Consider the following 15,859-nt stretch of genomic DNA (forward strand, 5'->3'; position numbering starts at 1 on the left):
GGTTGTTTTGTTGAAATCCATGCTGTCAAGCAAAAATAATTCAGTGGCAACTTTTCAAAGGGGCGTAGCTGCATTTGTAAATTTGTAATACGTATTTCAATATTTTAAGCGGCGCCCTTTCAAACTAAAGCTTAACCGAGAACATATTTCGGCAATGGAAAGGCAATTGCACTTCCGTATAGCACGCTGCGAAACATTAGCAACCTCATAATACGGATTCTGATGAACAATCACAAGAAGGAGTCAGGACAGTCCCAGAGGGATTCTGGACAATCCCTAGAAGCCTTCGAACAATCTCTGGAAGGATTCCAGTCAATCGAAAAGGGGATTTACGACGGAGGGACTCTGAACTAGCCTAGGAGTGATTCCAGACTATTATCAGAAAAGCTTTAATACACTTTCAGTACAGCTTCCGGACAATATCAGAGGGGACTTCGGGCAAACCCAACAGGGATTTTGCATAGTAAAAAAGAAGATTTCAGTAAAAATTGAGGGGCATTCATGACAGCTCAGAGAGGATCCCAAACAATCCCAGAAAGGATTCAGTACAATTCCATGGAGATTCCAGACAATCTCAGAAAGGACTACTGTCATCCCAAATGGAGGATTCTGAACAATTCTAAGCAGCATTACAAAAAAGAGATGAAGGAATTCCAACATCCCACCGATGATCGCTAATGTAAGTGTCGGAATAGAATCAACTATGAAGTTGGCCAAAACTAATCTATTGTGACTTGGAATGAACAGCTACATAAAAGACCGCATTCGTCTATGTTCCATTTGTGCTAAATGTGGATCATCATCACAACAATACCAGGCGATGAAAATTTATCCCGTTTCTGATCACAATTTTCAACTGTCTTTTTCTAAGAGTATCAGGGGAAACATCGGAAGTTTCTAGTGACAGTTGACCATTACTCTGACTTTTTCTAGCGAAATTTTTTCCGGAGATTAATCGATCTTCGATTATGGAAGCTTGTAAATTTAATTTTGCTGGTCACTGTACACCTCAATTATAAATAATTAGTAATGTTCAGTTTCCCTTATGCCAGAAACTAATTCCACAGAACAAGAAGCCTCTCAGATCGATTTTGAGAGGTTGAGTATTAATTTTCATGAGCTAAAATAATCTTCTCATAATATTAGGTCAAATTCCAACTTCTTTGGTCTTGAAATCACACCATCACACCTCGAAAAACTTCGCCGATCATCAATCCCTAGAAAGCAAAAGAGGCCCCGGGCCTGGACAAAATCAATGTAACTTCGATCTATTAATAATGAAAACTTAATATTGCCGTTAAATGGACATCATGCATATAGCAAAGTTGATAAACTGACGCCAAATGCTATATTTTCTCTTAATTGAAAATATTTAAAGAAAACATTCAGTCAGACGGTGGTTGTTTCCAAAACTTCTTATGATGAAAAATATGAGTAAATACGAGTAACTCAAATTTACTCGCAGCAAATGTATTTACTCTGAGTACAGCTGTCTTGCCCCTTGGTTAAAGGGGTTCAGTTTATTCCAAAAGACCTCAACCTCAGATTGGTCAATTGAGAAATTGGTGAAAGAAGTGAAAGGGTGTAAAATGATCAAAACCAGTCAGATGAAAACATGAATCAGAATCAGACAAAAATGTTCCATCCCTCATGTGAACTAAGTAATAGGGTGAAATGGAGTACAAACGGTAGTGCTCCCATAAAAGACGTTTGTTTACCATAACTTCTCGGATCGAAAGACCGGGGTTGGCTTTAACGCACATCACGCTGACGATCCCTGGTTCCAGTTTTTTCGTAGGTTCGCTGATTCCTTTCCACACTCAGGTTTTCCTTATAGGTTTTGAGCACTCGACAAACTGTTGTTTACGGCATCTTCAACACTTTAGCCACTCCGGATTTTCCAGGTGTTTGTGCACAATATCTTTTGACGTAGGATTAAGTCTTTCGGCAACATATTGGGGTGCAATTTCAAAAAACCAAATCGACCGCGCTACGAAAAGAGGTCAGGTGTTGATCGCATATAACTCTGTCAATAGCAGATGGATTTTAATTCTAAACAAGCCAAACGATTGAAAATTTATCTACCAATCTGCTAAAATGAACATTAGGTGACTATTGAAAAATACACAAATGTCCAACTGTTGCAATGGTGATCAAAATTATTACCATTTGCCTGCAAGCAGCGCATTCCCTAACACAGATTTAAAAATCGAATTCGCTCCTGTCTCACTGAACGGTGCTCACTAATCACCGTCTGTGGTGGTGTCCGGTCGTCGCTGTCAACAGCAGCAGTATCAGCAGCAGCAGTGCTTTCGGCGTGTGGCGTTGAACATTGTTCTCCAGTACACAACGAAAGGCAGCCTGCAAGCACTGAGCTGCAGAGCCCACACGAGCATTCATAGAAAAGGAGGAAGAAGCCGCATCGCTGCTGATCGGATTCAGTAGCTCTTCGTGAGTCGCTACGGGTCATCTATGCCAAGCGCGTCACCCTTGCTCCAAACAACATACAGCTCGCCAGCCTCATTCGCGCAGCATTACTCAACCATCACGACAAAACGGTCATTTTCTGGGCCACCATAAATTTGGTAAAGAGTATGTTTTGGACATTTCAATCGGATGTCAGTTCCCGCAAGCAGCTAGCTATCAAGGCTCAACCTGGTCTATAGAATGTGTGGAATTGTAGGCCTAAATGTATTGGTGCAATCTGTGGGTCATCTATGCCGCGCGTCACTCTCGTTCCAAAAAAATACAGTTAGGAATCCTTATTGCCGGATTCCTTATTGCCGGTATCCTTTATTACCGGATCCTTATTGCCGGGTTTTCCGCGAATAGTCCCACAGCTTATGGGATTCTCACTAATAGGGGCTGTGGTGGATTATCTCATTTGTTACAATATAAAGAGCAATACTGTCTTCGACAAAGTTGTTGTAATGAGATAGACCAACAAGCATGTGTCATTGGATTCAGGTTTAATTGGGGACTACGCCGCTAGAGGCGCTTCACTTTTATGTTACTTATGACGGGCGTTAAAATATATGGATCTTAGGTCCAACATAGAATTTTTCGTGATCCTGGCCATATAGAAAGCTACTGTCTTCAGCAAAGTTGTTCAAGTGACCAAGTCCTTTTGGATGGTGGCCATATTAGTTCAGAACTCTCTCACTACGCAGCGCTAGTGTGCACATGAGCTTCCTATATAAGCTGTATCTCAAAATCCTGGCCATATAGAAAGTTACTGTCTTGAGCAAAGTTGTTCAGGCAACCAAGTGTTTTCGGATGGTGGTCATATTATTCAAGAACTCTCTCACTACGCGGCGCTAGTGTGCACATAAACTCCCTAATATGTTATTTCTGGAAAGCTTGTCCATATAAGATGTTGCTGTGCAATACGAGGAAACGAAAAGGAATAGGAATAACGTGTAGAGAGACTCGATTTCGGACGCCATTTTAGGGGTACGACGTGTAGAGTCCGGAATCTATGCCAGACGGCATTTTGGAATCCAAAATGCGGGCTACCAGTTCAAAAAAACTGTCAAATACTCTACAATATGGGTATTTCTGGATAGGGGATGACGTGTAGAAACTGTAAATCAATGCCAGACGCCATTTTGTAATCCAAGATGGCAACAATCGGTTCAAGAAAAACGCCCCCATTAATGAAAATCCCATAAGCTGTGTCAAATGTGTAACAGTATTGAAGTGGTACATACAAATTCTCGCAATGACTGAATACCACATAACTGTGTCAATTAACCAGACACTTCATAAGGTTTTCTCCAGAACGCTACAAAAAGCAAAACAAATCTCGAATTTATATGATTGATCGCGATTGGAAAAATTTGAGCAAGAAATTCCTCCAATCAATATTTTTTTTTTTATTATCTATTGAATAAAACAAAATTCCGTGCGTTTTGTGCACGAAAATGCGTAATATGTACCACCTCACAAACAGAACTATCAAATTGCTTCCAAATTTCAACGAGTTCAGAAATCAATTTAATATTTACTATACTTTTGCTGTGTACGTCAAATCTATGGTCGTGTCTTGGATACAACCTCTTACTTTTCTTCTTTCGCGTTCCATTTGACGTTATTTCTGAACGCGATCGACTACTTTGATCAACCTTGCACCAGTTGTTCTCTATAGAAGTGTAAACAAACCACTGTCAAAAATTTCAATTCCCAACACTAGAGGCGTGCTAACGGCGCGCGAGGGGCGTACCATTTTACTTTTAGTCAGCCTTACAAAACACGTCAACTTTGCAGCGCGGCTTACCACGAGCTTTTTCACGTAAAGGATACGTATCTCTTGGACGGGAAAAGCATTATTGTTTCATAGTTCAAATTAAAGTGCAAGTGGAAAACTTTCCAACGGAGAATTCATCATAAACTACAATTGAAGCAGAAGTACTTCCCAGTCATCAAACTCAACCAAAGTTACTCTTGACTGTTAGTTTCTTGGGCGAAACAAACCAACTCAAACTAAGTAGCCATTTGGGATTCACACAATGTTCCGGAGTAGCGACACTTGATGCTTTTTTAGAAACCCACGAGGGGGAAATCCTACTTGGGTGTCGAACAAGCATTTCCTTTTCACATCGTTGTCGTTGGAGAATCCGTGCCCTTTGCTTCTTACCCCTCTACAGTATGTGCTCTATGTCATGTGTAGTATTTGTCTTTTATAGCGAGTTTTACCCGGGCCGTAAAAGCAGTTTTGCGCTACTTTTTCGGATGCATAGACCAACTAATTGAAAAACTCATTTAACTTTTGCCCTAATGCTTCGTGTGATGCGAGAAGGAACTTTCCTACTAAAAATTTTCTCATATGATTACACTACACATTGCGACTCTTTTAAGGCAGTGAAAATGAAAAAAAGACATGACGCTGCTCCAGCTCTGTTACATCACTCAAAAACACAATTCTCGATGACATTAGCTTGAGGCAGGAAGGAAGTGCTTGAAGACGCACTTTCTGAAATACTAAAACACGAACAGATACCCGATGCTTTCTTCTGGCTACGATTACACATTTCCAAATCCAACGTTTTTAATTATTCACTGAATTCTAAAGAACACAAATCCTTCTAGAACATTTTTTCGGCCCACAGAAGAAGGGCTGTCTTAATGTGAATGCTTGAAGGAACCCAACTCTCGTCCGGAATTGGCCTCATTCTGCAACGTAAAACCGCCCTAAATCCACACCGCCGCCGAGTAGCGAATGAGCAACCCTCTTCTGATTGCTCATTCTCGGTGCCCCGAACTGGTGAATAAATAAATATGTTCATATTTTTGGTACCCTTACCCGTACGGATTCCGGCCTGACTTTTGCCCAGAAGAATGCAAAACGTTATGTTTTTTCTGCTGTCTGCACGTTTCTCATCAGAAAGGTAGCACCCGGAAAGGCTTATCGACTTCTATGGGTAGTGGATTCAACGGAAATAATGTTATTGTCCGCTTTTATGGGATTGAATTTCCGGGCCAAAGTCTGAGAAGTCGGATCAAAGAGCAAACAGGATTGTTTTTCTAAAACAAAAATGCCGCAGATTCCGACGGAATGTAAATGTTTGCTACATTATTCAGAAGAATTTTCTGCAAAATAGGTAGGTAGGTAGGCACCAGGTCTAGGTGCGCGAAAGGACAAAGGAGTCTGGGATTGTTGCCCTGCACTGAACCAACGCCATAAAACAGGGTTGCTGAGTCGAATGAAACAGTCTTGCATTCACCGGCAGTTGTTTTTGTCACTTTTTTTTCTGTCTAGGTGATGAGTTAAGCTTTCCTTTTTATAGAATTGCACTTCACACGGCTTCTTTACATAGTTGGAGCATTTTTGCTACACGAGAGGTTTTCTGTTACTAAATTGTGACAATCAACTGAGAAATGAAAATAAGTTGATGTTGAAGTATCAGTTCTTTAATATGCTGTGATGTTTAATGTTAACTGTTTTTTTTTTGCAACATCATGGCACATCAGAAAATACAAATATTTACATCATTATCAATACTCAATATGCCATGAAACGATACTCTAACGCAATAATGTTTGCTTCGCCGCTTTTTACTCGACGGCAGTTAAAGAAATAAACATATTTTTATTATTCTACCTACGTACTCCTTCAATCAGTGGTTTTCAACCTTTTTCGTACCATGCCCCTCTTTTCAAAAATTGCTCACCACCGTTTTCCCTCCAGCGAAAAGGTTAGATAATTAAATACAAGACAACTTAGACTAACAGGCGTTACAATACATATCTTCATATACTGTCGTCAAAGTACCACGCTATGTGAAAACGTCTATTAAATTTGAAATAAAAAGTCAATGAGCAACTCGCGCCTGAACACTTCAGTTAGTGTTTAGGCTGTGGTTGGCAAAGTGCACAGCATGCCATCTTCAAAAGTGTTCTGAAACTTTTTCGGTTTTCATATGAAACACGGCCGTGGAATCTGGTAGTGCGCCCGAGAGGTTCGACAACTGTCCGGCGTAAAACCAGCGAGTTGTCAGGGTAGGAGACAACTCGCTGGCTTTACGCCGGACAGTTGTCGAAACTCTCGGGGCGAACTACAAAGGTTATGAAGTTAGATACACCGACGGCTCTCTCTCCAGGAGCGGAGTGGGAATGGGGGTCTTCGGAGATGGTTTGCTTGTGAGCAGATCGCTTCCGACCCAATGCTCGGTGTTCTCAGCTGAGGCAGAGGCCATTCTCTACGCGGTTAAGTTACCGGTCGATATTAGTCGTAACTGACTCACACAGCGTGATATTGGCCCTAACAACAGAAACACCGAAGCATCCGTGGATCCAAGGAACGGTAAAGCACGCACCGCCCAACAAAGTATTTATGTGGATACCCGGTCACTGCGGAATCCAAGGGAACGTAACAGCCGACCACCTCGCCCGCTCAGGCCACACTGGACCCAGGTCCACCGGCAATGTACCGCTCTAAGATGTCAAAAAGTGGATCAAGCCGAATGGATCGGAGAGCCTGGGACACCGAGTGGAGGAACAACAGGACACACCACCTATGGAAGATCAAGGCGACCACCGGAACCTGGAAGGATCGACCAAACCTAAGAGAACAACGGGTGGTGTCAAGGCTGCGCACCGGGCACAGCTGAGTCTCCCACAACTTCGGAGGAACACCGTTCCGGAGGACCTGCGAAACCTGCGGAGTGCCAGCCACCGTGGAGCACATCCTCGTGAACTGCGCGGAGCTGGAGGACCTTCGGGCTGTGTGTTGCTTGTTTGTTGGCCCTTTTGGCAGTTTTCTACACCTTTTCTTTAAAGCAAGATAAAGCAAAATACCACAGCCAAGATTGGGAATCTCCTTCTGAGAACCCAATTTTTTTTCTCTTCTCTATACTTTTTGACGTAGGACTACGTCTTTGATTTCTATATGGGGGTACACTTTGTGAAAACCGAAAATGGAACATGTAACAAATTAAGAAAGATTTTGAACGTTAATAACTCAGCTGCCCCTGGTCCAATTTCAATAATTTTAACACCAATCGATCAGAAATATGGCTACGCATCGATAACAATGCTTCCAAATATTGATTTTCAACAAAAATCTATTGAAAAACTGGTAAATGTCCAGCATTGTCCAAAAGCGTCGAATTAACTAACAAATCCACCAATTACCTACATGCATATGCTGCTTCCCCAGCACAGTCGTCAGAGAGTAGTAAGTAGACGAAACAAGTCGAAGTGGCATTCGCCTCCGATCCTCGGGCGTGTGCGAATAGGGAGGATGGAATTGCATAATATTTTACACACTTATCGCCATACTCAGAACCACACGCTCCCAATTGTGTGGTGGTGTTCGGTCGTCAAAATTAGTAGCAGCAGTAGCAGCATAGAGGTAACTCTAAGACTAGTAGGTCCCGAAGAAACGTGCTCAACTTTTTGGCTCAGCTCTGGTACTATCTTCGGTCCCAAGCAAATCGAATCACCCCTCGAAACATAGGAAAATCCAATAACCCCTCATTTTATCTGTCAAACTTTCATAGCGAATCAAAACAAACATAGTGTAGTACTAGAATGTCGACTAGAATGGGGTAAGTTAATCGATTTGCTTGGGACCAATAGAACTAGATGGCTGATTACGCGAATATAATATAGTATCGTAATCGTAGAGAAGCTGAATCTCAAATACCGTCAACAATTTCCTACTAAAAACTTAAAGTAACATGTTATATTTTATCAACCACTTGGATGGCCAAAATTCCCCCCCGGTTGAACACCACTGCCTTAAATCTACAAACATTCACGTTCGTCATTCGTCGCATGTGACTGCAAAAATTGCGATAGCATAACGGAGTGCAAAGTTCATTTTTCTCGTTTCCTTTTTTATTGTCCATGGAAATGATGTTCGTTTCCGGCACTTTTGATGTAAAAAGAAATTATCAGAACAACAATCTGACATGCATACATATGAGTTTGTTTACAATCAATAGGTTCCAAAATCGATACGACGTCAACTGGAAGTTGTGCTTCAGCAAGTTAATAATCGAAAAATGTCGGAAAGCTATTGTGTGTCCCTCGTCGGAAATGATTTTATTATTAGCTTTAGTGAATAGTGTTTCCGGACAAAATCTTGGGTTTCAGATCGAAAGAAGAAATGGTTGAAAGAAAAATAATTCCAAAGACTGTGTCAATCAATGCCAAAAGTTTCGGAAAATTAACTTTATTTTTAAGGCATAGTTGGTGTGCGCGGTAAACCAAGCAGGCTGCGAATGGAACCTTCTTCAGTGAAGCAAAAACGTCGGGTTGCTAAAGCCCTAAGAGGAAGAGGAGACAACTGGCTTCTTTTTGTCTGTGACGTGTTCTTCTTCTCTCGCGGAAACGACCGTGCAAAAACTATTGGGCGACGCAGTCGACTGTCAAAACACAAGAAAATAGATTCCCTGTGGTAAAAATTCTCGCGTTTCCATACGTTCGCCTGACCTAACAGGCGCTGACAGAAAATTGGTTCACCTATTGTCTCCTCTTCCTCTTAGCGAAAGCCGATCGATGTAGACATTCTTTTAGCGATTTTGTAACCCGTCGGCTAGCTGACGACTCTAATTAGTTTGAATGAAGAACGGATGCAAATTTCAATTCTACATAAAATCTCAAGAGCTTAAAACATTTTATAGTGCAAGATTTACTGTGTCTGATGAGAGTGTGTTTTTTCCTTGCCACAGAAAATTAATGTTAGAAAATTATTTATTTCGCGACACTATGGCAAAATGTACATGAATCTGCGCATATTTTATCATATGTACCGTAATCCACTAGCAAAACTTCCACTTTTATCTGACAACCCCAAGCCCTCGAAACTTCCTTCTAAGTATCAAGGCTGAAAAATGCGTGTCGATTCATGGTTTACATGACTCTCGGCAATTTGGTTAGCAAATTTTATGATTGAGCCACTTTTTGAAAGGTATGCAGACAGGGATCCGATGGAAAATGTGGTGTGTCAGTCGGGACGGGAGACCCCGTGAGAGGTGGCTCTGCAGAAATTCATATTCACCTGGAAAATAGTCAATTCCTGAGAGATCTGCGATTTTTTTTTAATTGTGTGTGGAATCTGCATCAAACCGTTCGTCGAGAAGAATTTCGAGGCCTTCCTTAGCAAAGTCAGTTTAAAGCAGCAGGTAGGTCTAAATCAAATCCACGCTGCGCTGACAGGGGTTGTTTCGATTCGGTTCGGGAACAGGAATGTTTCGGATTGGGAAATATTTCTCGACTTTCTCCGAAGGTAAAAAAATATGCATGCAAACTCCATGTGTCAACGTCCCACATTTGCCCAATGCCGCTGTTGCATCCGACCGAGATTCAGCACGTGAAACGTGTTGGTTTAGGATGCCCTCATTGTTTGTTGGTCTGCTGGCACACTACATAATAGTATACAAAGTAAAAAAAAAGAGGTCCGGTCTTCGCTGAAGAGCTGTTCGTTCATACAGTCATGAGCTTGCATTGCAGCTACCATGCAGCGAACGGTTGAGGTTTATTTTGGTTGTGCTTTTCGGAAACGTAGGTTGGTTCCTTCTTCGTATCGTATGGTTAAATAGCAAATAAAAACTAATATGAAATGTGCAAAACTGTATTTGATCTTAAAGTTTCTTGCATTGTCCGTTTAAATGACCTTACTTTTTACGACCATAATTTTGCTAGTGAACTTCAGACGGTGTAATTGCTCGAAAGCTTTCACGTAATTGGTAACAAAGTAAGGAAATCAGTTATGCAAGCAGTTCACCTGCTTTCATTGAAGTGGACAAAGTTCCAGTAATTAAACAACTCATACAATGGCCATGTGCAATGAGGTACAGTGAAATAAGTTTTTTTTTTATCACCAAGGATCACCTGAAGGTGTATTAAGTGGAACCGTTAAACGGAGAGAAGTTGATCACTGTTTACCGATAAACCTGAATATTTTTCCAAACATATGTTTGATACACATAGAAATGAGTGAATTTTGTTACAAACCATGAACAATGAACGCAATTGAGCTTTCCAAATAAACGAGCTTTTTTTTTTAAATAACTCTACTGATCAACTTCACCTCGCTTTACGGTACTCGTTTGTCTAATAAACGAGTAAATGGAAGCTTCCACTAGCCAGTTCCACAGGTTCTTTGAGTGTCTTCTGGATTTTTCGTTTGCCCCTGGCATTTAATTTCACCTCCAGGTGCAATCCGAAAATGCGCTGCTGATGAACTTCCTCCTCCAAACAACTTGTCTTTCAACGACGGTCGTGCTTCTCGGTGGTCTTACGACGCACTATCGCCGTCGACTTGCACTTTCGTCGTTACCTGAACTAAGAATATTCGAGGAAGATGGGACGATGATAGAGGAAACAGTTGATTTCCCACTTAATGCATTATATTTCTAGGTTAACATTCCAATGGGTCCCATTACGTTCCACGCTATATTCGTCACACAATTTTATGGAAGTCGTTAGTATCTAGCGTCAAAAACGTTAACCACAACAGGGATTGTTTTGGAAGCTAATCGATCATTGCGGTTAGGACATATTTAAATGATCAACTAGATATTCTCTATTTTTGGTCCAATTAACGGCGAGGTAAAGAGTGAACGCGAATTTCTCCTAGAAAAAAAAAACATTTGGAAATCCTGATAGACGGGAAAGCTTATCTTGTAGTTAAGGAGGTTCTTTGCTTTCGTTTATTTTCAGAACTGGTGCATCGCGCTACACATCCTGCTGCATTACCTGATGCTGGTAAACTATTTCTGGATGTTCTGCGAGGGACTCCATCTTCATCTGGTGTTAGTGATTGTAAGTATCATCAACATAGTCAGTGCTAACCTTGATATCGTTAAGATTTAAAGAGAACAAAGTTGATGGCAGATGAAGTCTAAAAAAACTTTGCAGTGTTCACACTACACGGATGGAAATTAATATAAGGACACTTAAAAAGCAGGGTTTTTCCTTATGTTACTCATTCTAAATCATATGCTTTCAGAAGCCATAGGAGGTCCTCCACTGTTATCCATCAGCACATTTTTTTAAATTTGTTGTGACCGAGAACTACGCTACGTTGGGAGAGGGAGGTCTATAGTTGGAAAAACATATGATACGTCTTTTATGGATGGTCCCCTTCGCAACATATAGAACCTTCGACGAACGAATGAGGACTATATGAGCCTGCCCTTATCGAATGGCCATCCTTGAATTGCATTCTCTAGAACTTTTCACGTAGGTTTTTGTCCTGCCTACAATCAAAAGGCACCACCTTAAAGCTCAAGATGTGCAGTGCTCCGAAAATAGATCCACCGCAAATAAGGGAAACCATTGAGTGGCAGACGTAATTTCCTTAGCCACAAGCAGGAGTGCAATCAGGTACATGTCCAGGTGATACCATGCCTCAGCAGGAAATGTCTAAATACATGCAATGATGCCACTTTTTAATCTACGTTCATACTAGACTGATGCAAAATTTGAAATTTTTGATCTACAGAACTGAAACGATTCTAAATCGGGTTCTGATAGCATCTCCAAATTTAGAATCATTTGGTAAGAAACTGACTTAGTACAAACCATTTTTTAGTTTATATGGAAATTACTTTTCCCATAGTCATTTAAAAATCTTCTGTTAGTATCTATCTAGCAATTTACCATATCACTCTGGTTGAACTTTTGAGCACTGTGAAGTGAAAATTCAAAATTTTACATCACTCTAATCCATAAGCACTAGACTGGCCCACAAAAATAAAAGTTCTAATTTTCCACGGGCCAACCTCTGGTTTTGTGCCTTTAGGTGAGAAAACCATTTTCTGAAAGTTTCAGCTCATTTTGTTGTAGGATGAGCTGGTGTTTTTTGTTTAAATGATCTTTATTTTAGTTTAACTTGGACGATTACCATATAAATTTTTACTAAGTGATTTAATTGCTTTCTTCATCTTTAGGTATGGGCAAAATTTAAAATTTGTTTTACAGGATTAGTCCTAGACTTAGTACACGGTCGACCACCTTGGTGGGATTGGTTTGTTTTGTTTTTAGAATTTGAAGAGAAACTACTTAATACTACTATTTACAGCTTAAAACTAACCTACTCTACTATATACACTTAACCTACTATGTACAAATTGCTTATCAAAGCATGTTCAGAAAGATTGCATTTTTGAATAAATTTAGTTGTCATATCATCAATTTTGGAATCTACTTTGGGAATTTCTGCCTCTTGATGGAGGTCCGCTATTCTTGTGTCGAATGGACGATCTAGGATCATCCTCAACACTCTATTCTGTGCAACCTGGATTTTGTTCCTGTGGGTCTGAGCGCACGATTCCCACACCGGGGCGGCATAGAAGATCGCGGGGGCTATGATCTGTTTGTAGACAGTCAGTTTGTTTTGCCTTGAGAGGCGGGATCTGCGGCAAATGAGCGGATACAAACACCTAACCAAGGCGGAGCACTTAACTAGGGTTTTCTCTATGTGCGAGCGGAACAGGAGCTTCTCATCGAACAACATCCCGAGATAAGTAACATCAGTGGACCACTCGACCCTTGTACCATCCATTATTACGGTACAGGAGGGAGACGGTTTAAGTTTTGGTGATTGTCTGTGAAGGAACATGATCGCTTGGGTTTTCGAGGCGTTGATTTTGATTTTCCACGTGGTGGCATAATCAGTAAAGGTGTCAAGGCATCGTTGGAGCTTGTTCGTAATTTCACGAGGCATCCTACCCTTGACGGCTATCGCGGTGTCATCTGCGAACAGGAAGAACACGCAACCGTCTCCTAGAGGAGGGATGTCCGACGTGTAGATGCTGTAAAGCAGTGGTCCCAGCAGACTCCCTTGCGGAACACCTGCTGGGATCGGAAATTGTCCCGAAAGGGAACTATTCAACGACACCCTGAACGACCTTTGCTGGAGATAGTTACGGGTGATTTTCACAAGGTATGGTGGAAAGTTGGAGTTACAAAGCTTGTATATAAGTCCGTCGTGCCAGACATTGTCAAACGCCTTTTCGACGTCTAACAAGGCCATGGCTGTGGACTTGGATACAGCTTTGTTACTTCGGATGTTATTCATCACCCGCACTAGCTGATGATTGGTGGAATGCCCCTTGCGGAACCCGAACTGTTCCGGAAGAAGAATGTCATGTTCCTCCACAAACTTGTTTAGTCGGCTGAGGATCAATTTTTCGAACAGCTTGCTCAGCGCTGAGAGCAGGCTAATCGGTCTGTAGCTTGACGGTAGTGAAGGGTCTTTCCCAGGTTTGCGGATCGGGATGATTTTTGCCACCTTCCAGATGCTTGGAAAGTAGTGCAGCTCCAAGCATCTGTTGAGGATGGCAGCCAGCAGCGAGTGGACCCTCGGGCTGAGATTTTTCAACGCTAGGTTGAATATTCCGTCAAACCCGGGAGCCTTCATGTTTTTGCTATATTTCAGCGCTGAGCAAATTTGTTCCTCTGTAATCCGTTCTTCTGGAGGGACGGCACAAGGGGAGGTATCTAACGTCTGGACGCACTGCACAACCTGGTTCTCGAGTGGACTTGGGATTGTAGAGCCAAGCAAATGCGATTGGGCAATGTGCTCCCCAATTGCATTGGCCTTCTCTTCGTTGGTGATAAGCCGTTCGTCATTGACTCTAAGTGGTGGAATGGGCTTGGGGTGAGACTTCAGCACCTTGGCAACCTTCCAGAATGGTCTGGAACGGTCGTCCAGGTTCTGAACGAGCCGCCCGAAACTCTCGTTCCGGATTGAGACCATTCTGGAAGCGATCTGCCGATTCAGATCGACCATTTCGTATTTACGCTGCAGATCCCCAGTCCGCTGAAACTGGCGTCTACGAACATTTCTGAGCCGAATCAAGAGTTTGGATGAGCTGGTGTTTTTAGTTTGAATTTTATATAGGGATTCTGAATGACATACATGAAAAAATGACACTCCTACACTCTATTGATCATAAAAAAGTAAGAGGTTGTATCCAAGACACGACCATAGATTTGACGTAGGATTACGAAAGGTAGTATAGCAAAAGTATAGTAAATATTAAATTGATTTCGTACAATTGTAGAAATTTGAATAGATTGAACTGCCCATCAATTTTGGTATTCGAAAATGAAATCTGAATACCGGACGGTACCTTTATGCTTTTAGATGCAAATTTTTAGCCCCTCCTGCTAAGAGAATTCGGCACGATTAGATTTTGGCATAATTTTCTTAATAGGAGGGGCTTCAAATTTGCATCAAAAGGCATAAAGATGGGTACCGTCTAGCATGCTATCACGGTATCATGGAAAAGCTTCGTTTTATGATGACGTAATTACGCATTTCCGTGCACAAAACGCATGGAATTTTTGGCTTTTTCCATAAATGAAAAATATACGAAAATTGATTGTAGGAATCTAAGATGGGATACCTCGACAAATGTTCAAATAATACTCTTTAAAAAATTTATGGTGGTCCTGAGAAGGGCCGTTTTGTCGTGATGGTTGAGTAATGCTGAGCTGGGTGTTTAACACTGATGAGGCTGTCGAGCTGTATATTGTTTGAAGCGAGGGTGACACGCTTGGCATAGATGACCGACCCCCGCACAGAGCGACTCACGAAGAGCTACTGATTCTGATTCTGATTCCAAGCGGTGGTCTTCTTCTTCCTATAGTTGCTTATGTGGGCTCTGCAGCTCGCTGTTTGCAGGCAACCTTTCGTAGCGTACGGGAGAAAACGCGCCGAAAGCATTGCTGCTGCTGCTGCTGCTGCTGTGGACACCGTCGACCGGACACCACCACACACGGTGATTGAATGAGCACCATTCAGTGAGACAGGATTGAATTCGATTTTTAAATCTGTGTTAGGGAATGCGCTGATTTCAGGCAATCGGTGATAATTTTGATCACCATTGCAACAGTCGGGCATTTGTATTTTTTTCAATAGTGACCTATTGAAAATTAATAGTGTTCATTTTAGCAGATAAGTAGATAAATTTCCAATCGTTTGGTTTGTTTAGAATTAGAATCCATCTGCTATTGGTAGAAACCTGACCAATTCAGGCCTTACATTAATTTGATAACGGCACAAAAGCATTTGTAAACAAACTTTCTAAGGCATTTTACACGCAAACCAAAGTATGCCCGCGCAAACCAACAACATCATCGAATAGGGGCAACTATCACCTTTCCGAAAGTGGTATTGGTTTGCGTGGGCGTACTTTGGTTCGCGTGTAAAGGGCCTTAGAAAATTTGTTTACAAATGCTTTTGTGCCGTTATCAAATGTTATGCCTGAATTTTCGAAATGCGGTCGATTTTGGTTTTTTTTTGTAAATCCTGTGGAGATCTATCTAGCCCTGACGTATGTTATTTCAAGTAGGTCCTAAGTAACATTGACAGATTCTCTTCGTCCACTTTCTCTTTGCA

At 41.6% G+C, this 15,859-nt stretch overlaps 1 protein-coding gene across 1 annotated transcript in view; it reads left to right on the plus strand.

Annotated features, from left to right (window-relative positions):
* The window catches only part of LOC135699763 (calcitonin gene-related peptide type 1 receptor-like), a 199,363-nt gene that overhangs the window by 153,802 nt on the left and 29,702 nt on the right, over window positions 1-15,859 (plus strand). The window contains exon 7 of the mRNA XM_065220083.1: window positions 11,170-11,271. Coding sequence (XP_065076155.1) covers window positions 11,170-11,271 — 102 coding nt within the window. The remainder of the gene's footprint in view (window positions 1-11,169; window positions 11,272-15,859) is intronic.

This window comes from Ochlerotatus camptorhynchus, unplaced genomic scaffold, assembly GCF_037179485.1.
Source record: "Ochlerotatus camptorhynchus isolate MF236.1 unplaced genomic scaffold, CSIRO-AGI_Acam_v1.1 ptg000114l, whole genome shotgun sequence".
In the NCBI taxonomy this organism is placed as follows: Eukaryota; Metazoa; Arthropoda; class Insecta; order Diptera; family Culicidae; genus Ochlerotatus; species Ochlerotatus camptorhynchus.